At 40.3% G+C, this 27,827-nt stretch overlaps 1 protein-coding gene across 1 annotated transcript; it reads left to right on the top strand.

The window, feature by feature from the left end:
- Window positions 1-2,605: 2,605 nt before the first annotated feature.
- On the top strand, window positions 2,606-27,127 carry rgs9a (regulator of G protein signaling 9a). The gene is made up of 17 exons (XM_017715491.2): window positions 2,606-2,748; window positions 4,943-5,039; window positions 9,133-9,183; window positions 9,281-9,387; window positions 9,496-9,547; window positions 10,261-10,319; window positions 12,364-12,440; window positions 12,988-13,069; window positions 14,466-14,528; window positions 17,325-17,354; window positions 17,442-17,503; window positions 19,449-19,562; window positions 20,029-20,144; window positions 20,934-21,021; window positions 21,244-21,382; window positions 21,472-21,554; window positions 26,098-27,127. Exons 1-17 carry the CDS (start codon window positions 2,683-2,685, stop codon window positions 26,252-26,254), a joined length of 1,443 nt encoding a protein of 480 aa, XP_017570980.1. The 5' UTR covers window positions 2,606-2,682; the 3' UTR covers window positions 26,255-27,127.
- The last annotated feature ends 700 nt before the right edge of the window (window positions 27,128-27,827 follow it).

Here is a 27,827-nt window from a genome sequence, read left to right as displayed (position 1 = left end):
TGCCACTCCAAGGGTACTGTTCCCGAGGTCCATGCAATATTGCAGAGGCATGTTAGCCATGACAGCCCCACAATATCCAGAGCCTTAAGCGTTTCTGGACGAATCTCATCCACCCCCGGTACCTTGCCACTGAGGAGCTTACCAACTACCTCAGTGACCTCAGTGACCAGGGAAATGGAACTTGACACCCCAGAAGCCTCTGGCCCTGACTCCCGTGAGGGAGGCACGTCTCCTGGATTAAGAAATTCCTCAAAGTGCTCCTTCCACCGACTGACAGTATCCTCATTTGAAGTCAGAGTTTCTCCACCCTTGCCGAATACAGCTTGAGCGCAGCCACCCCGACCCCTCCTGAGTCGCAGGACAGTTGTCCAGAACCTCTTTGAGGCCGAACGAAAGTCTTTTTCGAAGGCCTCACCAAACTCCTCCCATGACCTGGATTTTGCTTTTGCCACCGTTGCAGCTGTCACCTTTTTTGCCTGTCGGTACCTATCTGCTGAATCGGGAGTTCTTTGGGCCAACCAGTCCCTAAAGGCCTCTATCTTCAGCTTGACGGCCTCCCTCACCACCGGTGTTCACCAGGAGGTTCTTGGGTTACCGCCCCGACAGGCACCCACAAGCTTTTGGCCACAGCTACGCTTGGCAGCTTCCACAATGGAGGTTTTGAACAGGGTCCATTCAGACTCCATGTTCCCTACCTCCTCCGGGACGTGAGAAAAGCTCTCCCGGGGGTGGGAGTTGAAATCATTCCGAACAGGGGCCTCTGAAAGTCATTCCCAGCACACCCTCACTATTCGCTTGGACCTACCGGATCTGACCATCAGTCTTCCCTGCCATCTGATGCAACTCACCACCAGATGGTGATCAGTTGACAGCTCAGCTGACCTTTGACCCAAGGAGCTCTGGTACCATGTACACTTATGAACATCCTTGTGTTCGAAATTGGTGTTCGTTATGGACAATCCATGCCTGGCACAGAAGTCCAATAACAATTCACCATTCGGGTTTAGATCGGGCAGGCCGTTCTTCCCAATCACGCCTCTCCAGGTCTCCCAGTCATTGCCAACGTGAGCATTGAAGTCTCCCAGTATGACTATGGAGTCTGTAGGCGGGACCCTTTCCAGAACCCCGCCCACTTCCTCCAAGAAGGCCGAATACTCTGACCTGTTGTTTGGTGCATACGCACAGACAACAAAGTGTTTGTACCTTGATGAACGAAAAACGTACCTGATCAGAACCTTTATTTCTAACCGTGTAGATGACAAATGGTTGATTAGCACATGTTGGAATAGTATGTCTGCACCTTTGGTGAAAGTGTGGCTGATAGAGTTCTCTTCAGGTCTAATTTTGAAAGAATAACTGATACGATAAAACATAAACACAAGGCTTTTTGTGACATATAGAATTTTCTTTTGAAATTTTTGAGGAAATAGATATCAGGTTGGCACCTCAACATTCCACCTGTGAATGGGTTGAATGCACAAATGTATTTATTAATTTACTCTATTATTATCATTATGGTCATCATTGTTATTATTATTGTTATTTATTTATTTATTTTAATTATCTATTTATTTAAAAGTGAATCATGATTTTGCATTTGTGATTGTGTCAGCCACGTGATGGTAAAATGAGTTAACTGTCAAAAATGAGTCCGTTATAATCGTTTATGGTGTTAATGACTTTTTACAGTTGGATACATGCGTTAGAGAGTCTATAAACGTATACAGTTTATAGACTCTCTAATCATTAGACTCATATTTAGCCTGTAATGTTATTGATCCAAATACATAATTTTCTCATTAATGACTAAACTATGTTACACCAACACATTAAAACCAAAACTGTGAATAATTGGTGGACGTCCCCTTTGAGTACACGCCTAAAAATGATGGTTCTTCAGTGGTTCTTTGGTAAGAAAAAGAAAAACAGTTCTATATTATGTATCCCTCCACCATAAATGGAGTTTAAGACCAAAATCCTCTCAAAACCATCATTAAACCGTGTCTCAGACATCGGGCAGTGAGTTCATAGCCATGTAGTAACTTTCTGTGAGGGAGCTTTTAGAGGTGGACATCTGGTTCCATTCACCACCACTGTAAGCAAATCTGACTCTGTAAGTATCTCTAGATCAAAGCGTTTCACGCCACTCTGTTTGCATCTTGACCACATAATTATGGAAGATTTTTTGTAAAATTGGTGGAATACCCTTTATACAATGTATGAGCATTTTCAGATCTTTTTGTGGTTCTACATGGAGCCATGAACACTTAAAGAACACGTGCATGATTAAAGGGTTCTTGGCATCATGAAATGGTTCTTCAGATTGACAGAGAGTGCTGTGTATGATTTAAGATTTTTTGTATTGTTTACAATGTTAATCTTGTAACAATAGAAGAACCCTTTTGGTGCTATATAGAACCATTTTGTTTTACTAAAGAACCCTTGGAGGACCATCCTTTTTATGTGTGTGGATTAGGGCAGAAGTGATGGAGCAGTCAAAATTCGCTTTGGCGGCGCCTGCTGGCCACCGATGGTACTGCAGCGCCTCCTTGCGCTCTGATTGGTGGACAAATCTGTCCTCGGTCAGTGTCTGTTTCTGTAGAGAGTGACTTCTCTAACGGGGGAGAAGCTGTAGAGCGCAGACTGAACTCGCTGCACCTTTAGGAAGTAATAACTACAAAGATGACGATAAAATTCATCCGAGATCATGGACAACATTACCGCCCGAGAATGGCCTGTTTGGCGAAGGTGGGTCAGCCTGTGTTCCACTTTATTAGGGTATAGACTGTAGAGTTTATCAGTGTCTTACTGCAAGTAAGATATTTCTTGATGAATTCATTCATTTCAAATGTATATTCCATCTATTTTTCACAATTCCTGCAACCATAACTTTTGCATAAGCCACACTTGTGCATGGATGCATGGATATATTGACTTATTTTTCGGTTAGAAAATCAACAAAAAGATGGATTTTTTTTTCCAGACTTTTGAACACGACTGTATAAAACTGACTCTGATATTATATATGATTATATAGTGCTGGTGCTCTGTACAGAGACAGGCTGTTTGCAGCCACTGATGCTAATCTGCCTGCACTGGCTATATACAGCAGCTTTCAATTCTTAATAATTCATTCGTTTCAAAAGGACATTCAATTGATTTTTTACAATTCCAGCAAACAAATGGTTCAGATGTCTTTACAGTGGTGGTGATGGGAACCAGGGGTCGCCGTTACTACAACACAAATATAAACATTTTATTTACTATCCAGAACAACCAGAGAACCTACACAAGTCTTCTGAGTTTATATGGAATGTTGATGATGGAAAATAGTGGAAAATGTGGAATAATAAGTTTTCTTTGGGGACTATTTTGTCTCACAGCGCCCTTCATGTTATGTATCCCTCCACCAGTTTAAGAGTTTAAGGCCAAAATCTTCTCAAAACTATCATAAAACAGCGTCTCAATCATCAGGCAGTGAATTCATAACCATTTCATGTAGTAACTTTCTGTGAGGGAGATTTTAGAGGTGGACATCTGGTTCCTGGTTCCATCTGTTTGTTCATATCTGATGAGTTGATGAAAAGGTTATATATACATACAGCAGCAGATGACAAGAGACATTGTAGCAGAGTCCTTTTTTTGGTGCTATATAGAACCATTTTCAAAGAGATTCTACATAGAACCATCTGCAGCACATTCTCCATCAGTCTGAGGAACCCTTTCACAATGCAAAGAACCCTGTTAATCGTGCAATGGGTTCTTTGAATGTGTTCATGGCTGTATATAGACCCATTTCCTTTAGTAAAGAACCCTTGAAGAAGCATAATTTCTAAGAGTATACACTCACTGAAGAACTAAATCTTAATGTATATAATCCAAAATTATTTTTCTAAAATAAAAAAGTCTGTTTTTTGCTTATTGTTTTCTGTGTATTGTTCTGTGTACTGTGAGTGCCTGGAGCCGTGAGTGCAGGAAAGACCGCTAATGCTAATCCTTTTTCACTTTAAAGCCAATTGGTTTGGCACATGGCCACTTTTGCAGGCCTTACGTTGACCTGTCTAAGATCAGAGGTGACACTGTCCATGAACAGAGCTCAGTTTTTCTCCCATTACCTTTTCAAAAGCAACAAAGTAGCTGTTGTGTGTGAAGGGTGAAATGAAGGGATCTGTACTTTAACTTTAAAACGATTGAAATTAGCATTTAAATGATCACAAAAGCTCTTAAAATGTCTGTGTCCACCTTTAAAATTGTGATTTTGGGCTGCCCCTCCGTCACTGGCACTGAACTTGTGTATGAAATATATTCATATATATCTTTCTGTAACACTATAGTTGCAAAATAATATAGTATAATATAGTATAAATATAGTATAATAGTTTCAAGTAATTTAATGTTAATTAGAAGGCGGGGCTATATTTTAGCCATGCCCCTGCATTTTAGAGCAGGATGAGAGGCTGCATCCCTGTCCCTCATGGCCACATGGTGATCTGTTACATCCCCTTGTTTTGAAGTAAATGTGTCCCAAAGTGTGAAAGTCAGTGTGGAACATTAATAATCGTGATATTTTCTGCAGCTCAGCACTTTAAAGTGTTTTAATGAAGAATATGATGATTTTCTGTGTGAACAGCTGTTCAAAGCTGTGTTTGCTGGTCATGATCTGAGTTTTTGAGCTCAAAATGAGCTACAATTGTCACTGAAACAGTCCCTAAAATATTTGGTAAAGCTTGGTAGAGTTATGATTGTATTGGCAGTGACAAAAAACAATATTCAATCATTAATTTAAATAAAATAATCATAATTAAGGTTTAGAGTTACTCAGAGCAACAGGATTTTAGTCTAAAGTCTAAGATCAGTTAAAAGTCACAAATATATTTCAGCTCTGACTTTGAACCCATTGATCCAAATGTGTGATATCCTTGTTTGTACCACTCTGTCTCAGGTGGAGGCCATGGTGTTGGAGATGCAGGACTCCAAATCTGGGGTGAAATCGTCTGAACAGAAGCTGAACATTACCTCCATTCCTCATGTCGTCACTGGTGAGTTGAAATGAAATAAACCTCTGTCGTTAGAATGTCTTCATTTCACACTGACATGATATCCGGATTCAAAATACTGAGTCTTGATTCAGCAAAGTAACTTCTGACTGTATTTGTGCATTTAAAGCGGCCGTATCATGGGTAAACAGAGTACATATATGTGGTCACTTATCAGCCCATTTTAAAATTCATTGGCCCAGTCCTGTTTCACCCCTTGCCCCACCACTCGTCCCTACCCCGCTGTTTTGTGCATTCACGTCTAGGGGGTAGGGTGCCCCGATTCTTGTTGAGATAGAGGGGGAGGGTGAAGTGTTAGGGCTACATGACCCTCCAAATGGAGGTTTTTCAGAGACTCCAAACAGAGTGATATGAGGAAAATCAGAAAAACCGGTAAGATGGAGCACAAGAGACTAAAGAAACCCACAAATGTGAGAATCTACTCTGTTAAAATTGCAATAACCATCATTCTATTATATTAGTTTAATGTCGTTTTAAGTGTATTATAGTCGTTTCCTTCATAACAATCGCTAATACTATGCTAAAGTCTCAGTAGCTATCTAGCTAAATTTCACACTCCACCTTAAATAGTTCAGAAGTTCTGGCCCCTGAGGTGCCAGAATGTAACTGCTGCTTCATTTAAGGTGGAACAGGAAAATTCTAACGATAATCTGGTAAATGTCTGACTTCAGCTTCATATCACTGAAGAATTAGGGGTGGGTGATAATAAATAATTGCCCCCTCTTTGAAGGCATAAGATGCCCAGCAGTGAGGAACTGAACTTTCCCCTCCTCTGCTGTCACTGCAGACTGGCAGGGTCGCCTACAGAGCAGTGCTAATAGTTGTTAATGAAGTAATGCTCTTTATTTGAGGGCCCCATTTCAGAGGGAAGATTTCAACCACTACCCCTTATAACTCAATTCTAAAGGGCAAGGAGACACTGGAAAACAAGGGACAGGGGTAAAAATTAGAAATGGGATAGGGCCATTGTCTCTGTGATGTCACAAACACCAACACATTTACATATTATATTATTTGCTAAGTTTAACAAAAAATAAAATGTAAAATATAAAATGTGCCATAATTTTTGCACAGGACACATTTTATGTTTTATTTTTTCCAATATGTCAAATTAAGCAAATAAACATTAATTGTGTATTAACATTTGCAGAAGCGTGTCTCTATAGAGACTATGTTCACTTATTTTACTTTAAAAATCAACAAAAAAACAGAATTTTGGCCAGGGTGCTCAGACTTTTGCACACGACTGTATAAAACTGACTCTTATATTATAGAATCATTATTATCTACTGTATGGAATCATTATATCTACTGTGGAATTTATAAGTACAATATAATTATCTTCACATCTTTAGTATCTGTTTATTCCTCAGTCTGCACATACAGTATGTGCTGTAATGAAAGCCGACATTCTAGGTAAATGTTCTGTGCTGGTGCTCTGAACAGAGACAGGCTGTCTGCAGCCATTGATGCTAATCTGCCTGCACTGGCTATATACAGCAGCTTTCAATTGGATGAGGTCTGTGTGCTGATTTGTTCTTCAAAGTTGCCCTTTAATCCTAATGAGGGAGCATGTATGAGCCTCGTGTGCTGGAGACCCGCAGAGTCAGCTCCCTCCTCGCTGTTGTATGACTTCATAGCAATAAGAGGAGTTTTATCACTGCAGAATAAAAAGATGAAGCTAACCTGATACACTTACACTAGCACCACACACACTATCATGTCAGTATCACTACTGTGCTGAAAACGGACCACCACCCAAATAATATCTGGTCAGTGGTGGTCTTGTGGTGGTCCCTTTCCACTGAAATTTGTGGAGGGGGGGCTAATGACAGATGAGCTATAGTCTATAACTGTACACCTACAAAGTGCGTCTATATGGTAGGTGTTTCTGATAAAATGGCCAATGATTGTATTTTATGCAGTGTTTCCACCATTTTTTGCATGCCCTGTTTTGATTTCATACTTAAATAATGCATAATGTCTAATTACATTACGTAATAACATGTAACTATGACAATTGTCTTCATGCTCTTAGATATAAGACTTAATGGTGGTATGTACAATGAAAGAAAAATGGGTCTAGTACAGAACCCTGAGATATACCATGAAGAAAATCATGTTTTCCAGAGAAATGCTCGCCTAATCTAACATAGTACTTTCTTCAGTTTCTTCAAGACATGTTTAATATTACTGTTCCAGTTTAATATCAGTGTTCCACTATTCTCTGTTCCCAAGAAGCTTCACACACATTAGTGAAAGAATGAGTCGTTTTAAGCAGCTCGCTGAATTTGAGCGTGGTGCTGTAATAGGATGCCGCCATTGCAGCAAGTCAGTTTAGTGAAATTTCTATTCTCCCAGATACAGTTACTGAGGAGTGCTGCAGAGCATAGAGCATAAAAGTCACCAACGCTCTGCTGTACTCAGTAACTGCAGAGATCTCACCTCCTCTGGTATCAACATCAGCACAAAAACTGCACCGGGAGCTTCATGGCAAGGTATCCATGTCCATGCAGCTGCATGCAAGATTTACATCACCAAGAACAATGCCAAGCATCCAGCCACCACTGGAAACGTATTCTGTGGAGTGACGAATCAGCTTCTCTATCTGTCAGTGTAATGGACGGGTCTGGGTTTGGCGAATGCCAGGAGAACTGCCAGCTGTAAAGTTTGGTGGAGGAGGGATAATAATATGGGGCTGTTTTTTAGGTGTTGTCTAGAGCCCTTAGTTCCAGTGAAGGGAAATCTTAATGCTTCAGCACCAAGACATTTTGGATAATTGTATGCTTCCAACTTTGTGGAAACAGTTTGGAGAAGAACCTTTTCTGTTCCAGCATGGCTGAGCCCCAACGCACAAAGCAGCTCCATAAAGTCATGGCTGGGTGAGTTTGGAGTAGAACTTCACTGGCCCTCACAATGTCCTGACCTCAGCCCCATGAAACACCTTTAGGATGAACTAGAATGGAGATTGTGAGCCAGGCCCTCTCGTCCAGCATCAGTGTCTGACCTCACAAATGTCCTTCTGGATGAATGGGCAAACATTCCCATAGATACTCTCCAAAATCTTGTAGAAAGCTTCCCAAAAGAGTGGAAGCTGTTAGAGCTGCAAAAGGAGACCAACTCCATATTAATGCCTATGGATTTAGAATGGGATTCATAAAAGCTCCCATGGATGTAATGTGTAGGTGTTCCAATGTGTTTTGCTTTTTTTTTTTAGTGTATACACATATATATATATATATATATATATATATACAAAACAAAGCAATGGTATGCATTTTATGGTTCTTAGGATGAAGTATAATCCTGGTAGGTTATACTATGGATGGTTTGGATGGTGTCCAAAACTGTGAGGTTTGGTTTTTGAGAGATACATACAGTTTTTCCATTGATATGTGATCCAGTAACGAGTTTTTCCAGTGTGTAATGTTAATGGAATTTTTTCAGTTTCCAGCTCAAGAGGATGGTTTTCATGGTGATGTTAGTGCTTTATAGATTCCTCCAGTATATCTATTAGTCACACTGTTTACTGTCTCCAACCAGACAAAGTGATGGAGGTACGGGCTTGATTTCATGTGTATATAATGCATAATATCTAATTACATAATGTAATAATGTAGCTATGACAACTGACTTCCTGCTCTTCAAAAATCTAATGGTATCATGTGCAATGAAAATGATAGTGGGCATAGTACAGAACCCTGAGGTACATCACAAAGAAAATGTTTTCCAGAGAAATTCTCACCTAGTCTAACAAAATACTTTTTTCATTAAAGATATGATTCATATCACTTCAAGATGGTTCCAAAGAGGGCAATCAAAGGGTAGATGCATTGTGCAGCAACAGATAAACTACCGTGTGTAAAGTGTGAAAAGAACTCTTATGTGGCCAGAATTTCTGATCTCGAGTTGTTTCCATTATTGTGCACTCTTTTATAGATTTCACAATAATATAATGCATAATATTACATTATATGATAAAAAAATTATACATAGTAGTAGGTGTTTCTGATAAAATGGCCAAGTTAAGAGAGTCTAATCAACTGAAAACTCTGCAAGAATCTGTGTTGTGCAGGTCAGGACATTCTCGCCTGGATTGCCAATCATATGAAGGTGGATGCTCAAGGTAACCTCATCGTTTCTGGCCAGAATAATCTGTGATATTGAAATGCTGCAGTTTTTTGCTTTGTACTCATCAAAGTCTTTTTAATTGCCTTTGCTAGAGGCTCAAACTATAGGCACCATGCTGGTGGCGTATGGGTTCATCTACCCACTGCAGGACCACAAAAAGCTCATCCTCAAACCGGATGTAAGTCTGTACCGCTTTCAGGTAACTATGTGTTTATTGCTCTTTCTTTATACAACTTTAGGAAAGATTTTAAAAAAATAATTTAATGTTACACTGTGCAGTAATCTTACATCTTTTTGTCTATGACAGACTCCTTACTTCTGGCCTGTTCAGAAATGGAAGGCTGACAACACTGATTACGGTAATGTTGCTTTCTTCATCATTAGCTATGCTTACATGCAGCCTGATAAGCCATTAATAATCTGAGCAATAGCTCAATCGTAGTGGAGTACATTCATATGTACATTCCATTCGGATACAATTTATATCCGACTAAACAAGGTGAGCAATCCTGTAAATAATCTGGTAAATAGAAGAATAATATCTGTGTAAATGCCTGTATCTGATTACATTCCCTATCAGAAAGTTTAAGTCTGTTCTGTGCATGTGCGTCATGTCAGAAAGTTTAAAATGTTCAACGTTTTGTTTTGGATTACTTGTAGTTATGCATGTAAACTGACATTGTCCATCAGATTGTTGAGTAGAGTGAGCAGGTAAACACTTCGGTCTTTATCTAGAAACAAAATGTATTCAATCAGCAAAAATCTTTGCATGTCATGCAAAATGTCATGGCATGACAGCCATTCAGTCATAAGAAATTGAGATACTTCATTACACATTGGTAGATACTGTAAATCTTCACAAGGTGCACTTGCATTTTTATTTTATTGTAATTTTACAGTTATTTAAAATTTTATAATTCACTACCTTGTCTGTGTAAACGTGAGCTAATTTCAAGATAAATTCTTTATGCACCACTGTTCAAATTTTGGCATGTTAATACATTTTATTATTTTATGTACAATTTTGGACCATTTCTATTTCTAATTAAGCCACTCTTTTTTCTCACTTAAGCAATTTACCTGGCAAAGAGAAACATTCGGAAGAAGGGCACGCTGGATGTGTATGAGCAGGTGCTGTTGCTTCTACTTATCAACTCATATTCATATTACTCATGTATTATATTATATTACTCAATACTACAACCCCATTTCCAAAAAAGTTGCGATGCTGTGCAAAATGTATGCAAAAATAAAATGCAATGATATGCAAATCATGTAAGCCATAATTTTAAAGGAAAATACTACAAAGACAACAAACCAAATGTTGAAAATGAGAAATTGTATTGCTTTTTGAAAAATATATACTCATTTTGAATTTGATGCCAACAACATGTTCCAAAAAAGTTGGGATGGGGGCATGTTTACCATTGTGTTTTATCATGTCTTCCTTTAACAAAACTCTGTAAGCATTTGGGAACTGAGGAGACACTGCTGTAGTTTTGAAAGTGGAAGTTCCTGTCCTTCGTTGATGTAAGATTTTAGCTGCTCAACAGTTCGGGATCTCTTTTGTTGCATTGTTCATTTCATAATGTGGCAAATGTTTTCAGTGGGTGACAGGTCTGAACTGCAGGCAGTTTAGCACACAGACACTTTTAATACAGAGCAATGCTGCTCTAATGGGTGCAGAGTGTGGTTTGACATTGTCTTGCTGAAATACTTAAGGCCTTCCCTGAAACAAGACGTTGTCTGGATGGCAGCATATGCTTTGTCTGGATGCCAAAACATGTTTATATCGTTCAGCATTAATTGTGACTTCACAGATGTACCAGCCACCCACACCATGTGCACTAATGCCTGCCTATACCATCATGAAAACTGGCTTTTGAACTGTGCACTGATAAAAGGCTGAGTGGTCTTTAGTCCGGAGGACTCAGTGTCCATGATTTCCAAAAAGAATTTCAAATGTTGATTCGTCAGACCAGAGGACACTTTTCCACTTCCCCTCAGTCCATTTTAAATGAGCTCAGGCCCAGAGAAGGTGGCAGCGTTTCTGGATCCTGTTTATATTTGGTCTCTTCTTTGCCTTTTTAGAGTTTTAACTTGCATTTGTGGATATAGCGATGAACTGTTTTCATAGACAGTGGTTTTCAAAAGTGTTTCTGAGCCCATGCAGTGATTTCCACTACAGAATCATGACAGTTTTTAATGCAGTGCTGCCTGAGGGCCCAAAGATCACAGCCAGCCAATACTGGTTTTCAGCCTTTTCCCTTACATACAGGGATTTCTCCAGATTCTCTTAATCTTTTAATGTTATTATGTACTGTAGACGATGAAAAGCAAAAGTTCTTTGCTATTTTATGTTGAGAAATGTTTTCCTTGAATTGTTTCACTATTTGATTATGCAGTCTTTCACAGAGTGGTGAACCCCTCCTTATCTTTACTTCTGAAAGACTCAGCCTCTTTGAGATGCTCTTTTTAACTACCAGATGTTTTTTTAGCATTGCACAATTTTACCAGCCTTTTGTTGTTCCAACTTTTTTGGAAATGGTGTTGTATCAACATAACTATGATCTTATGGGGTTATGTATCAACATAACCTCCCCCCCTTAAAAATGACGTAATTTGCTTGTTTGTTCATTGCTGTGTCTCAACCAAGTATGCTAATAATTAAAGGATTTTTGAAGTATGATTATGTGTTCGAAGCTACCGATGAGTGCTAGGTGTAAGATTCCATAATCAGTGATTATAAGTAGTGCTGGGCAGTATGACAATATATATAATTATCGTAATAAATTATGTCACAATATGATACAACATGCTTTTCTGAACACGGTGTATATCTCGTCAGCACTGAACAACTGCATGTTTCATTATAAAGAGAGCAAACTTAGTCCTGTTTAACTGGATTTAGTGACAAAAAATGAATAAAAATCACAAACAACTGATCAGATGTCTGAAAAAATAAATATTGTGACAAGTATCATGAAAAATGACTTAAAGTATCACAATATTGTATTTTTGCCATATTGCCCCTCTAGAGATAAGGGGTCCAATGAAGACATTAGGGGGTTTGCTTATGCCTAAACACCATGTGCCCTTACCACTCACATCACTGTTTGTACCTTCATGTTTTGTGATAACAACAACATAATACCAGTTTAAATGTCTTAAACAGGAGTACTACAAGAACCTTCACAAATGGCTCAACCATAAATGGGACTTTATCGTGATGCAGGCCAAAGAGCAGTACAGGTCAGTCTCCACTGTGATCATGATAAAATAAAATAAAGCTTTGCTTCTATAATTATTGAACCCTAAATGTAGCTTGATTTTGGCCCATTTATGAATAAATACATTGTTGTAGACATAAGTTATTATTATAAAAAACATTTATTGCACCAAGACCTATAGATTAAGAATAATCCCAGACCTCCAACATCTTTTGAAGCTCCAGAGCAACCTTAATACTATAGTTTGCCATTTTCCCCTTTCTCCAAATATCATTGATCAGACAGGTTTGAAGTTTAGCCTCTTTAGTTTTACACTTCTTTAGTTTTACACTGGACCACGTGGAGTTGTTCAGTATCTATAATAGTACACTGTATGTCATGTACATATTGTAGTATTGACAATAAAGCTGACTTGACTAATAGAATTGTGCTTTCTGACATTGACTCATTGTTATCTATAAACATGGACTACAGCACATTAGCTTAGCTAAAAACAGTACCATTCATGTTGAATTCTGTCAGCACGTTTTTGTCCATTTTTTATATTTCTGCTGTGTTGTGTGTCGCAGGGCGGGCAAGGAGAGGAATAAAGCAGATCGGGTTGTGTTTGATTGTCAAGAGAGAGCGTACTGGATAGTGCATCGGCCTCCAGTGAGCAAACACTGAAATATACCTATTTGTTATGGATAGCTAGACATCCACCAGTAGAAAAAGAGCACAGCTAAAAATCTACCAATAAGAGAGCAATACAGTTAAAAATCCACCAGTAGAAGAACAATACAGTTAAAAATCCACCAATAGGACAGTAGTTCAGCTAAAAATCCACCAAAAGAAGAACAATACGACTAGAAATCTACCAACAGAAGAAAAATACAGCTAAAAATCCACCAATAGAAGAATAATACAGCTAAAAATACATCACTAGAAGAACAATATGAATAGTAATCCATCAATAGAAAAACAATACAGCTAAATATTTACCAATAGAAGAACAATACAGCTAAAAATCAACCAAAAGTAGGGCAATACAGCTAAAAATCAACCAAAAGGAGAGCTATATCCACCAATAGAACCAAAAAATCCACCAATAGAAGAACAATACAGTGAAAAATCCACCAAATCCACCAATAGAAGAACAATATGCAACAAAACTAGAAATCAACCATTAGAAGAAAAGCATGGCTAAAAATCCACCAATACAAGAACATTACTGCTAAAAATCCACCAATACAAGAACATTACTGCTAAAAATCCACCAATAGAAGAACAATACAGCTAAAAATCAACCAATAGAAGACCAATACAGCTAAAAAGTCACCAATAGAAGAACAATACGGCTAAAAATCTACCAATAGAAGAACAATACAGCTAAAAATCAAGTAAGCATGCAAAGTTTATTTATATAGGTTGTTTGCTTGCTTGCTTGCTAGCTAAAAATCCACCAATAGAAGAGCAATACAGTTAAAAATCCACCAATGGAAGAACAATATGGCTAAATATCCACTAATAGAAGAACAATACAGTAAAAAATCCACAAATAGAAGAACAATATGGCTAAAAATCCACCAATAGAAGAATAATACAGCTAAAAATCCACCAATAGAAGAACAATACAGCTAAATCTCCACCAATAGAAGAACAATACAACTAGAAATCCACCTATAGGACAGCAATACAGCTAAAAATCCACAAATAGAAGAATAATACAGGTAAATATCCACCAAAAGGAGAGAAATACAGCTAAAAATCTAAAATAAATTGTGCATGAAGGTTTGCAGACAGAAACCATCTGTAGAGGTTGTGTTTAATTTATTTTCACTTAGAATATCAACAAAACATACTTTGAGTCTGTGGTGTTCTAACTTTTGCATATGATTAAGTACTATTAATTGTAATTTCACAATAGCAGTACTGCAAATTAATATTATTTTATATTATTCCATGAAGTATCCAGTCCTGTACAGGTTTTATATTGCAGTTTTAGGTTATGTTACATTGCTGAGGAAAAACTGACCCATGCTGATTTGACCTTTTGTCAACTCCTCAGCCTAGAACTCATAGTGCTATGGACTATGGAGTGGATCGTCTCATTGACCCCAATGCAGAAGAGGTGAAAGGTGAGGGAGCACATGGTGTGCGTGTTTTGTCAAGCAGGACAGCAAACAGCAGCAGATTAATGTTAGAATCCACCTGATCATTAGATTGGTCTGCTAATGTATCCTCACTATGTCTGATTAAATACTGGTGATCAATGCAGTCGTGCTGTTGCGTTATATCTCAACTAAAGCGTTTTAACAGGATCCAACTTGACTATTTTTGTACTTCTGATAAGAACTGGAGACCAAAATGGATCGGACCACCTCAAACTCCACAGGCTAATAGCGTTAGCTCAGATTAGTTAGCTCAGCCGTGTAGCTCTCTCAGCACTGAGAAGGCCTTGGACAGTCTCTTTCTATCTGCTTAGTCTGATTAAGAGGATTCCTGACCGCTGATCGGCCCAGGAGTTCGCCAACCCCGCCCTCACTAATGCTAGCATGGATTAGCATGAGCAGCACATGGCCTCTCTCTACTGGCAAACAAAATACTCTGCTAATTCATTAGTGCTGGGGCCAAACTCCTACACTGCACTTGTGTTTATGTTGGTGTTAGGAGGATAAATAAAGCAACCCAGGGCATTTTTTCAAAGCTGCTCATCTTCTATATATATATACACCGATCAGACATAACATTCTGACCACCTCCTTGTTTTTACTCTCTTTGTCCATTTTATCAGCTCCACTTACTGTATAGGTGCACTTTGTAGTTCTACAGTTACAGACTGTAGTCCATTTGGTTCTGTATATACTTTGTTAGCCCCCTTTTACCCTGTTCTTCCGTGCTCAGGACCCCCCCTGCACCCCCACATAGCAAGTACTATTTGGGTGGGTTGATCATTCTCAGCACTGCAGTAACACTGACATGGTGGTGGTGTGCTAGTTTGTGTTGCACTGGTCTGAGTGGGTCAGACACAGCAGTTCTGCTGGAGGTTTTAAACACTCTGTCCACTCACTGTCCACTCTATTAGACACTGCTACCTTGTCAGTCCACCTTGTAGATGTAAAGTCAGAGACGACAGTTCATCTACTGCCTCACAGTTTGTATTGGTCATCCTCTAGTCCTTCGTCCACTCACTGTTCATTCTATTAGATGCACCTGCATTGTTGGTCCACCTTGTAGATGTAAAGCTGATGATAGCTCATCTGCAGCTACACAGTTTGTGTTGGTCATCCTCTAGTTACCTGTAGAACTACAAAGTGCACCTCTATAGTAAGTGGAGCTGATAAAATGGACAATGAGTGTAGAAACAAGGACGTTTTTCAGTTTTTGACATGATATGAAAATGCCGGTTGCCCTTTACATTACCTTTTAATTCCGTGATGAATGGAGTAAAAGAAACAACCTAAAATGACTTTCAAATGGTTTCAATGACTTACATTAAAAGTAAAGTTTGTTTTCTTCCAACAACAGTGATATATCTGATAGAAAATATTCATTCAGTATTCATATGTGGATGGCATATATTACTTATATAAAATAATTATATAAAAGTGCTGAAGAGTTTGTGGGTTCAGTCTGTGTTTTTGCTGTTGTCTCGGCCTGAATAGAACACAGAGATTAGCATTCAAACAAACCGTAGATCCAGACAGAACTCGCTTGCCTCAGTACCGAGAACAATGATCACTGTTGTTGACTGTGAGTGCATGGATCACTCGTGAGGTGGACTGATTTTTTGGTGTGTGTGTGTGTGTGTGTGTGTGTGTGTGCGTGTGGACTAGTTGCATAAACTGCTTTCTCTCTCTCTGTTTTTTCCAGGCATTTTTCATTTTTCTCTTTAGCCTGCATGGCTTTTCAAGAAGATGTCTGCTTACATACTCAAGAAAATAAAGTTTTCCCCTCTAATCTCTGACTGATAGAGACTGATAGACTGCAGAGTTACCGCTGATACAGATCACAGCTTAAAACCACAGTTCTTCTCATCTTAGCAGTTTTTAAAAACACCTACCTTGTGGTTCCACTGACTGGCCACTTTATTAGAATCACCGACATTGTACTTTCACTCACGGGCCACTTTCTTAGAAACACCCACCTTTGTACCTCCACTTGCTGGCCACTTTATTAGAAACACTCACCTTGTACTTCCTCTTACTGGCCACTTTATTAGAAACCCCCACATTGTACTTCCTCTAACTGGCTACTTTATTAGAAACGGCCACCTTGTACTTCCACTCACTGGCCACTTTATTAGAAACGGACAACTTGTACTTCCACTCACTGGCCACTTTGTTAGAAACACATACCTTCTAAGCTCTACTATGAAGGTTTCATACTGTAGTCCATCTGTATCCTGAAAGTTTACCAGCCCCTCTGTTTCATTTATCACTGACCATTCTGACCACAAGACTGCTGTTGTCCAGATATTATTGGGGTGTTGGTCAGTTCTCAGCACAACAGTGCCACTGACATGATAGGGTGTGTATTAGACACAGCGGTGCTGGTCTTTAACACATTAGTGTCGCTGCTATGTTGAGAGTGGACCATCCACCAGTAGGGTAGTTTCTGGTTAAGTGGCCTGTGGGTGGAGCTACAAGGGAGGAGATTCTGATAAAGTGGCCAGTGGGTGGGGCTACAAAAGGAGGGGTTTATGTTTATGAATTTCAGAGAGATAGTATTTCTCCACACATTTTCCATCAGTTTATATGTCAGTTTAAGAACTGTGCATTTAAGTCTGCCTTGCTGTACATTTAGTCATAGAACCCTTGAATGTGTTGGATGTTTGTGTTTGTGTCATGTGTAAATAGTCTGTAAATAGCTGCTCTCTTTTTTTCTCAGAAATAATAAAGTGCTTACGTTCTGTCCTTTTTTTTAGAATAAAACGTTTGACTACTACAGAAGAATTGTGAGTAAAATCTCTTTAAATAGTGTTAAACTAGTTTGGGTTATTTCTGTCCTCATTAATCATTTTAACTCTGATCTTCCCTTTTAGATCATCTTCACACAGCAAGCCATCATGAGGTCAAAGGTCAAATCCACAGTGTCCCTCGGAGCGTAAGTCCAATAACAAAACAAAGTTTAAACTCATGCATACTGTATCATTTACCATTAAAGGGTCCATATCATACATTTTTCTTGCATTTTATTTTTTCTCTTATCATGTTTGTGTGGTTTTATGTGCAGTAAACACTCTCTTTATCCTTTAGAATGAAAAAAGCTGCTTATGTTACTGCACTTTTAAGATATGTAAATGACCTCTATTCAGATTGGTTTCCTTGTGTCAAGCTTCATTTAAAAAGCACTCCACTCCTTACAACTTCAGTGTGAATGGGTGGAGCTAAACTGCTCGTGAGATCGTTTTGTAAAACTTTTGGTGAGAGCACAAAAGCAATGACTACAAAATGGGGTGTTTTTGCAGCTTAGTTTCCATATATGGACTGTAAATTGGTGCCTCTTTAAAGGGCCCATATCATGGAAAAACAAAGTTTCAAAATGTTCAGTTCACTTCCATAATCCATATATGTAAATTACGCTGCAAAAACAACCGATTTTATATTGATTGTTTCTGTGATGTCACAAAAAACAACAAATTTGCATATAGCTGCCTATTCAGTCTACTGGAGTTTAGCGCCGCCTACTAACAATGAAGTTATAAGGAGTGTGTCAGTTATGAGTCCTTTTTAAATGAGTCACAATACAGGACAGCCAGTTGGAACAGAGCTCATTTACATATACATTATATTTCCAAAAGGATTCAGTCACCCATCCAAATCATTGAATTCAGGTGTTCCAAGCACTTCCATGGCCACAGGTGTATAAAACCAAGCACCTAGACCTGCAGACTGCTTCTACAAACATTAGTGAAAGAATGGGTCGCTCTCAGGAGCTCAGTGAATTCCAGCATGGTACCGTGATCGGACACCACCTGTTCAACAAGTCCAGTCGTGAAATTTCCTCACTAATAAAATATTCCACAGTCAACTGTCAGTGGGATTATAACAAAGTGGAAGTGATTGGGAACGACAGCAACTCAGCCCCAAAGTGGTAGGCCACGTAAAATGACAGAGTGGGGTCAGTGGAACAGTTTGGCAATGGCCCCTTCCTGTTCCAAGATGACTGTGCACCAGTGCACAAAGCAAGGTTCATAAAGACATGGATGAGCGAGTTTGGTGGGGAAGAACTTGACTGGCCTGCACAGAGTCCAGACCTCAACCCGATATAACAGCTTTGGGATGAATTAGAACAGAGACTGCGAGCCAGGCCTTCTCGTCCAATGTCAGTGTGTGACCCCACAAATGCGCTTCTGGAAGAAAGGTCAAAAATTCCCATAAACACACTCCTAAACCTTGTGGAAAGCCTTCCCAGAGTTGAAGCTGTTATAGCTGCAAAGGGTGGGCCGGCATCATATTAAACCCTATAGATTAAGAATGGGATGCCACTCAAGTTCATATGTGTGTGGAGGCAGACGAGCGAATACTTTTGGCAATATAGTGCATATCAGTTTTAAAGGCACAGTAACAAAAATAGCCTGTTTAATAAAGCCCTATTGGTTGTCAGTAAAAACACTATTTAACATTAGAATGAATACAAATAAACATAAATACAGTAGTCAGGAGTCAGAATGTGTTGTTTTAGTGAAGTTATGAATGTGAAGGTTAGAAGTTATAAATAGTTTGGTTTCTGACTGGCTGCACTTCAGCCATTGCATGGCTTTGTTCAGTTCCATTACCAGACTTAATATAATGAAGTATTGATAAGATGAAGCTGATATTGGATGATAACTATACATAATACTGAGGTTCTAGGGCAGGAAATGGTTAAACACACACTCTGACATACATGAAAGCACTATCACTAAATCACTTACCTACTTATTTTACTGTATTGTATTGTATGTGTTGTTTGTTGGCTTAAACGTTTGCACATTACTGTACATACTGTAGATTTTCCCATAGTAAATCACTGAAAAGCTGATCTGTTTGTTGCGGGTTTTTTTCAGGATCTTGAAGCACATGACAACATATAAAGACCATGACCCCTTCCTCGCCCCATGCCTACCCAGCAACCCCTGGCAGACTGACGACAGCTCCTACTGGGACCTCAACATGAGGAAGTGAGATTATACCACATGGGCTTAAAGGGGAACTCCACCAATTTTTCAAAATTAAGGACATTTTTAAAGTCTGTTCATGGTGGACTACCAATACACAACCAATACACTACCAATACACTACCAGTGCACTACCAATGCACTACCAATGCACTACCAATAGCGTAATTGCTGTGGCTGCGTGGACCTCCGAAGGTGATGTGGCTTCATATAATCAAATCAAATCAAGCTACCTTTATATATACAGCACATTCAGTAGATGTTTAGTGTCGGCCAAAGTGCTGCATGATAGAATCAACTGAAATATGAACCTAATTAAATAAAAAGAACAATAACACCATGAATGAGAAGTCAAAACTGCACAATAAATTAAACAGGAAAAATAACATACAGATATAAATAAATTGAATAAAAAGCCTGTGTTTTAGATGGTAGGTGATCATGTTTTTGTGCTTGTGTTTTTCCACAGTGTTGAAATTCCCACAAAGATGAGAGTGGAGCGCTGGTCCTTCAGCTTCTTCGAACTACTGAATGACCCACGAGGACGAACTGACTTCAAAGTGTTCCTGAAGAAAGAGTTCAGCGGTGTGTGGATGTTTATTATAGACATCTTATAGAAATATTGTATTATGTAGTGGTCAAGTTATGACCACATCCTTGTTTCTATGCTCATTGTCCATTTTATCAGCTCCACTTACTATATAGGTGCACTCTGTAGTTCTACAGTTACAGACTGTAGTCCATCTGTTTATCTGATACTTTGTTAGCCCCCTTTTATCCTGTTCTTCAGTTCTCAGGACCCCCATGGACCCTCACAGTGCAGGTACTATTTGGGTGGTAGATCATTCTCAGCACTGCAGTAACACTGACGTGGTGGTTGTGTGTTAGTTTGTGTTGCACTGGTCTGAGTGGATCAGACACAGCAGTGCTGCTGGAGTTTTTAAACACGTAAATGTCACTGCTGGATTGAGAATCAAAAACATCCGGCCAACAGCGTCCTGTGGGCAGCGTCCTGTGACCACTGATGAAGGACTAGAGAATGACCAACACAAACTGTGCAGCAGCAGATGAGCTATCGTCTCTGACTTTACATCTACAAGGTGGACTGACAAGGTAGAAGTGTCTAATAGAGTGGACAGTGAGTGGACACTAGCAGAACTGCTGTGTCTGATCCATTCACACCAGCACAACACACACTTACACAACACCACCACATCAGTGTCATTGCAGTGCTGAGAATGACCCACCATCCAAATAATAAATAGAACAAAGTATGTTCTGTATAACAACCTATAACCTCTTTCTACAGAGGATGGTCATTTTGCAAGGTGGAAGTTGGACTGATTTGATTTGATTTGTATTTTGTTCTTGCAGGTGAGAACTTGGCCTTCTGGGAAGCTGCTGAGGAGATGAAGTGGGGGACAGCATCGTCCATCTCTGAGAAAGCGCAGACTATTTTCAAGTGAGCGTTTCATTAGTTGTTTTAAACAGGCGTAACAACACAGCTTGAGTTATGTATTACATTTTAAATGGATCATATCGTACGGAATTGGTTAAAAGTCAGAGCTGAAACACTTCTGGGACTTTTAAGTGATTTAGAGTTCAGACTAAAATCCTTTTGCTTTGAGTGACCTTACACCTTCATTATGATATTTTATTAAAATAACTGACTGAACATGTGCAGGACCTTTCTGGCCCCCGGAGCTCCACGCTGGATCAACATCGACGGCCGGACAATGGGTCTGACGGTGAAGGGTTTGGAGCATCCTCACCGCTATGTCCTGGACGCTGCACAGACTCACATCTTCATGTTGATGAAAAAGGTTTGTCCGTGTGGACACTGTGATTTAAAAATCAGAAAAGGGGAAAATGATGATGTTTAACACTGTCTTAATCCGCATGGTTTTTGCAGGACACTTTCTACCGATATCTGAAGTCTCCAGTTTATAAGGACATTCAGAAAAAGGCCCTTTCACCTGCTCCGCATAACTTCACGTAAGCATGTTTTAATACACAGTTTTATATATATATCTTCTTCTTTCAGCTGCTCCCTTTAGGGGTCGCCACAGCGGATCATCTGCCTCTCCATTGCCTTATCCATTGCCTCCTCTACTTTCACACCAACCATCTCCATGTCCACCTTCACTACATACAGTTTTATATATATATATATATATATATATATATATATATATATATATATATATATATATGTATTTATTTATATATATATATATATATATGTATATATATATGTGTGTGTGTGTGTGTGTGTATATATATATATATACATCCATCCAGCCATCATCTTCCGCTTCTCCGGGGTTCGGGTCGCGGGGGCAGCATCCTGAGCAATGAAGCCCAGACCTCCCTTTCCCCAGCCACTTCCACTAGCTCCCTGGGAGGGATTCCAAGGCGCTCCCAGGCCAGCTGGGCGATATAGTCACGCCAGCGTGTCCTGGGTCTTCCCCGGGGTCTCCTCCCCGGTGGACTTGCCTGTGACACCTCCCAAGGGAGGCGTCCAGGAGGCATCCTAACAAGATGCCCGAACCACCTCAACTGGCTCCTCTCGACGTGAAGAAGCAGCGGCTCTACTCCGAGTCCCTCCCGGATGACCGAACTTCTCACCCTATCTCTAAGGGAGAGTCCAGCCACCCTGCGGAGGAAACTCATTTCGGCCGCTTGTATTCGCGATCTCGTTCTTTCGGTCATTACCCAAAGCTCATGACCATAGGTGAGGGTGGGAACGTAGATCGACCAGTAAATCGAGAGCCTTGCCTTATGGCTCAGCTCTTTCTTTACCACAACAGACCGGTAAAGAGCCCGCATCACTGCTGACCCAGCACCAATCCGCCTGTCAATCTCCCGCTCCCTTGTACCATCACTCGTGAACAAGACCCCGCGATACTTAAACTCCTCCACTTGAGGCAAGAGCTCATCCCCGACCCAGAGAGGGCTCTCCACCCTTTCCCGCGTGAGAACCATGGCCTCGGATTTGGAGGTACTGATCCTCATCCCGGCCGCTTCACACTCGGCTGCAAACCGATCCAGTGAAAGCTGAAGTTCACGGCCTGATGTCCCCAATAGGACCACATCATCTGCAAACAGCAGAGATGTGACCCTGAGGTCACCAAACCGGACACCCTTCATCCCCTGACTGCGCCTAGAAATTCTATCCATAAAAATTATGAATAGAATCGGTGACAAAGGGCAGCCCTGATGGAGTCCAACTCTCACTGGGAAAAAGTCTGACTTACTGCCGGCCATGCGAACCAAACTCCTGCTTTGTTTGTACAGGGCCTGAATGGCTCGTAGCAAAGAGCCATGTACCCCGTACTCCTGAAGCACCTCCCACAGAATACCCCGGGGAACACAGTCGAATGCCTTCTCCAAATCCACAAAGCACATGTGGACTGGTTGGGCAAACTCCCATGAACCCTCCAGAATCCTGGAGAGGGTAAAGAGTTGGTCCAGTGTTCCACGACCAGTGCGGAACCCGCACTGCTCCTCCTGAATCCGAGGTTCGACTATAAGCCGGACTCTCTTCTCCAGTACCCTTGCATAGACCTTACCAGGGAGGCTGAGGAGTGTGATTCCCCTGTAGTTGGAACACACCCTCCGGTCCCCCTTTTTAAAAAGAGGCACCACCACCCAGTCTGCCAATCCAGTGGCACCACCCCCGATGTCCACGCAATGTTGAAAAGGCAGCCCCACAACATCCAGAGCCTTGAGGAACAATGGAGGAGCGGAACATGACCCATTCTGAGTCAATGTCCCCCACCTCCCCCGATATCTGGTCAAAGTTCTGACGGAAGTGTGAGTTGAAGATCAATCTGACAGGTTCTTCTGCCAGACGTTCCCAGCAAACCCTCACTATACGTTTGGGTTTGCCTGGTCTGACTGGCATCTTCCCCCACCACCTGATCCAACTCACCACCAGGTGGTGATCAGTTGACAGCTCAGCTCCTCTCTTTACCCGAGTGTCCAGTACACATGGCCGCAAGTCCGCTGACACGACAACAAAGTCAATCATTGAACTGCGGCCTAGGGTGTCCTGGTGCCATGTGCACTTATGGACATCCTTGTGTTCAAGCACGGTGCTCGTTATGGACAAACTGTGGTTTGCACAGAAGTCCAAAAACTGAACACCACTCGGGTTCAGATCAGAGGCCATTCCTCCCAATCACACCCCTCCAGGTCTTACTGTCATTGCCCACGTGAGCGTTGAAGTCCCCCAGTAGGACAATCGAGTCTCCAGGAGGAGCACTTTCAAGCACCCCTTCCAAGGACTCTATGAAGGCTGGGTATTCTGAACTGCTGTTCGGTGCAAAAGCACAGACAACAGTCAGGACCCGTTCCCTAACCCGAAGGCGTAGGGAAGCTACCCTCTCGTCCACCAGGGAAAACCCCAACATACAGGCGCCGAGTCGAGGGGCTATGAGAAAGCCCACACCTGCCCGCCACCTCTCACCATGGGCAACTCCAGAAAAGAAAAAAGTCCAGCCCCTCTCAAGGAGATTGGACCCAGAGCCCAAGCTGTGTGTTGAGTTGAGCCCGACTATATCTAGCCGGTATCTCTCAACCTCGCGCACGGTAACCCTGATCCGGGCAGGGTACACAAGTCCTGCTTTGCTGTCCTCATAGGGGTGGTTATGGATCACACTTTGTATGGCCTGTCACCTAGGACCAGTTTGCCATGGGAGACCCTACCAGGAGCTTTTGCTCCAGACAACATAGCTCCTAGGGTCCTTCAAGCACACAAACCTCTCCACCACGATAAGGTGGTGATCCATGGAGAGGTGTATATATATATATATATATATATATATATATATATATATATATATATATATATATATATATATATATGTATATATATATATATATATATATATATATATATATATCCCGCGACCCTGACGGGGAAGCGGCTTAGAAAATGGATGGATGGATGGATGGATATATATATATATAGCTGATGTCTGAACAAAACCTTGTATCTCCAAAATAGTAACTTTACAGGGGAAGGAAAAGACAATGGAACCAGAAGGTATTTTGGTCTGTTTCTTTTGATCCATTCATCATGAAATTTACACACAGTGCAAAGAGCAACAGGCATTTTCGAATTATGTCAAAAACTGAAAAACAACAAAAATGGAGATTTTTCTTCTGACAACAGCGATATATATATAAGCAGTTTATCTGGGCTTTGTGTGTGTTTTGGCAGTAAAACATCACATAATGTAATAAATACGAATAAACATGAATACAGTAAAGCATAGTTGAAGTGTGTTGTTTCAGATGAAGTTATAAATATCGTTGCTGTTGCCGAACAAAACCTCATATCTCCAAAACACTAATTTTACAGGAGAAGCAAAACACATTCTTGACTTTCAATGTAAGTTAATGCAACAAGTTTTCATTCTAAGTCATTCTGGAACATCGTTATGAAATTTTGACACTACGTTCCCAGTCCCATTTCACCCCTCGCCCCTATCACTCAGCCCCACCCCTCTGTTTTGCGTGTTCACATCTAGGGGTAGGGTGTCCCGATTCTTTAGAGAGAGTGGTGGGGCTACATGACCTTCAGAGGTTTTTCAGAGAATCCAAACAGAGTATTATGAGAAAAACAGAAAGACTGGCAAGATGCGGCACAAGAGACCAAAGAAACCCACAACTGTGAGGATTTTCTTTGTTAAAAAATTACTATATTATTTTATCTTAGTTTAATGTTGTTTCAAAGTATTATGGTCCCTTTTCTTCATAATAAGCATAAACAATTGCTAGTATGCTGAGGCCATTTAAGGTGGATTCGGAAAATTCAAACAAGAAGCTGGCAAATTTCTGACTTCAGCTTCATGTCACTGAAGAATTAGGGCTGGTGATAATAAATAATTGCCCCCCACTTTGAAGACTATGGAAGCATACAATTATCCAAAATGTCTTGGTGCTGAGTCATTAAGATTTCTCTTCACTGGAATGAAGGGTTCTAGACCAACCCCTAAAAAACACCCCCATAGCATCCCTCCTCCACCAAAATTTACAACTGGCTAAGTGCCGTCAGGCAGGTAACGTTCTCCATACCCAGACTCGTCCATCAGACTGACAGATAGAGCAGTGTGACTCATCACTCCACAGAATACGTTTCTACTGCTTCAGAGTCCAGTGACAGCGTGTTTTATACTCTGTGAGTTTGCGATGTCTACCGCTTTGTAGCTGAGCTGATGTTGCTTCTAGATGCTTCCATTTAACAATAACAGCACTTACAGTTGTCTGGGGCAGATCTAGCAGGGCACAAATTTCACAAACTGAGTTGTAGCAGAGGCGGCATCCTATGACAGTGAGTTTAAAGTCACTGAGCTCATCAGTGCCAGCGTTTGTCTATGGAGATGGCAAGGCTATGTACATAACTTTATCTAGCTGTTAGCAATGGGTATGGCTGAAACACCTGGACTCAATAATTAGGAGGGGTAGCCCAGTACTTTTGTATATATAGATGCATAAAGTGTGAATAAAGCCTTCACTCGTTTCTCCACAGTCCTTCTCAGCTGGAGCAGAACGCTCAGAACCGCAAACCAGGGATCAATCCCATCATCATCTGGCAACAGGAAGAGGAGGAGAGGGCCAAAGCAGCCGCCGCTGCCGGACCTATTGACATTAAAAAACTGATGGCCAGCAAACTGGACCGTAAATAGAGGTGTGAAGGCGGGAGCAGACAGAGCTTCAGGTTAACTATCTGAAATAGGTCAAAACATCAGTAGTAAGTCTTAAATAAGTAGTAAGAAAACCTCACACCTCTAACATGGTAACTTTACTAATGAAGGAAGAACCATCTGTTAACGTAATTAAAGATAATTGAATGGTTTAAAATTTTCTCATGATGTAAAAGGCAGCTGGTGTAAAAAGAAATCAAAAGTGGGAGTTTTATTGGTGAAACGTCCTGCCAAAAATATTTGTATGATTGTCTGGAGTTTGTGTGTGTAATCAAAAAATAAACAAAACCCAAAAGTTAAAACATGTATTTTAATTACATCAATTTCCATATAATTTAAATACATACATCCAATGTAAAATGGTATTATAATGTATGTTTCTCCATCATGTTCAGTAAACCAGAATGAATTAAATAAGGTTTAAATTAGAAGCGCTTGCAGGATTTATGCAATTCTTTTACATGACATTTATGGATTTCTAAAGAGTTAATAGTACCTTCTGTATTCACAGCACAATTACGTAGACTGTGTAAATGTATTAAATGATAAAATATGTTAAATTCAAACATTTATTGTAGTCCAGACTGTATTGAACAATATTTCCTGAGTCACATTACACGACGCATGTAATCTTTAAAGTCTAATATGAAAGAAATAAACAGAACTTTATAGATTTCAGCTGTGATCAAATTCCCTGCTTTAGAATTCCTGTTCACCCCCAGCTGAGCTACTAATTAAGGCAAATGTTTATGGGCACAACATTCCTATTGAGGTGCAGCTCTCATGCTAACCATCATGCAAGTTAGCAAGCTAACGCTATCAGGCAATTCATGCCGTGCTAATATGTTGAGGTCACCTACAGTTACAAAAACCAGGAACTGTTGATTTGAATATTAATGGAATACATTTTTATTTACTGCACTTCACAATAAATCACTGCCACTGTTTATTTAATCTACCATTTGTACCCGTTGCCATGGCAGCAGACCTAGCAAGGATGCTAGCTAGCTAGTTCACTGGTGTGCAGTGAACAGAGAACTTGTAGAGAGGAGAATTCCTACTCTGCAATGTCTTCCGGGTTTCTCAGACGCTAGAGTGCGCTCCCGAGTGAGTTCAAAGCGAATGGGTTGATAGGGAGCAAAATCATAGCTTATAAATGCTTCAACATTTTTAATGTAACAGAATACAGTAATCTCCTGAACAGCATAAAACATTTCAGCCCTGCTGTTATACTTTCAGAGCTTTTAAAAATTCGAGCTATAGGAGTTTAAAACGGAGCCTCATGTAGGTCCCTGACGTCAGTGAGCGCAAACAGCCAATGAGCTGCTCCGCTCGCCAATCAATCAGCTCATTACTAGTAAAGCCCGCTTCCTGCTGCCCGAAACCCATTTGCTGTAGAAAAAAGGAAACATGTCGGTAAGATTTCTTTGTTTTTTTAGTGAAATACATCCTTCTGCTTTCGAAAATTAAAGAAACTTTCTGGGTAAAAGATTAGAAACTATTTTAACTTTTCGTTTTTAGCCTTTGAGCTCCATTTACTTCCATTCAATAAGGA

This window comes from Pygocentrus nattereri, chromosome 14 (assembly GCF_015220715.1).
Source record: "Pygocentrus nattereri isolate fPygNat1 chromosome 14, fPygNat1.pri, whole genome shotgun sequence".
NCBI classification, from domain to species: domain Eukaryota; kingdom Metazoa; phylum Chordata; class Actinopteri; order Characiformes; family Serrasalmidae; genus Pygocentrus; species Pygocentrus nattereri.
Note: the sequence above shows the minus strand (reverse complement) of the source record. Positions and strands in the feature narration are given on the sequence as shown.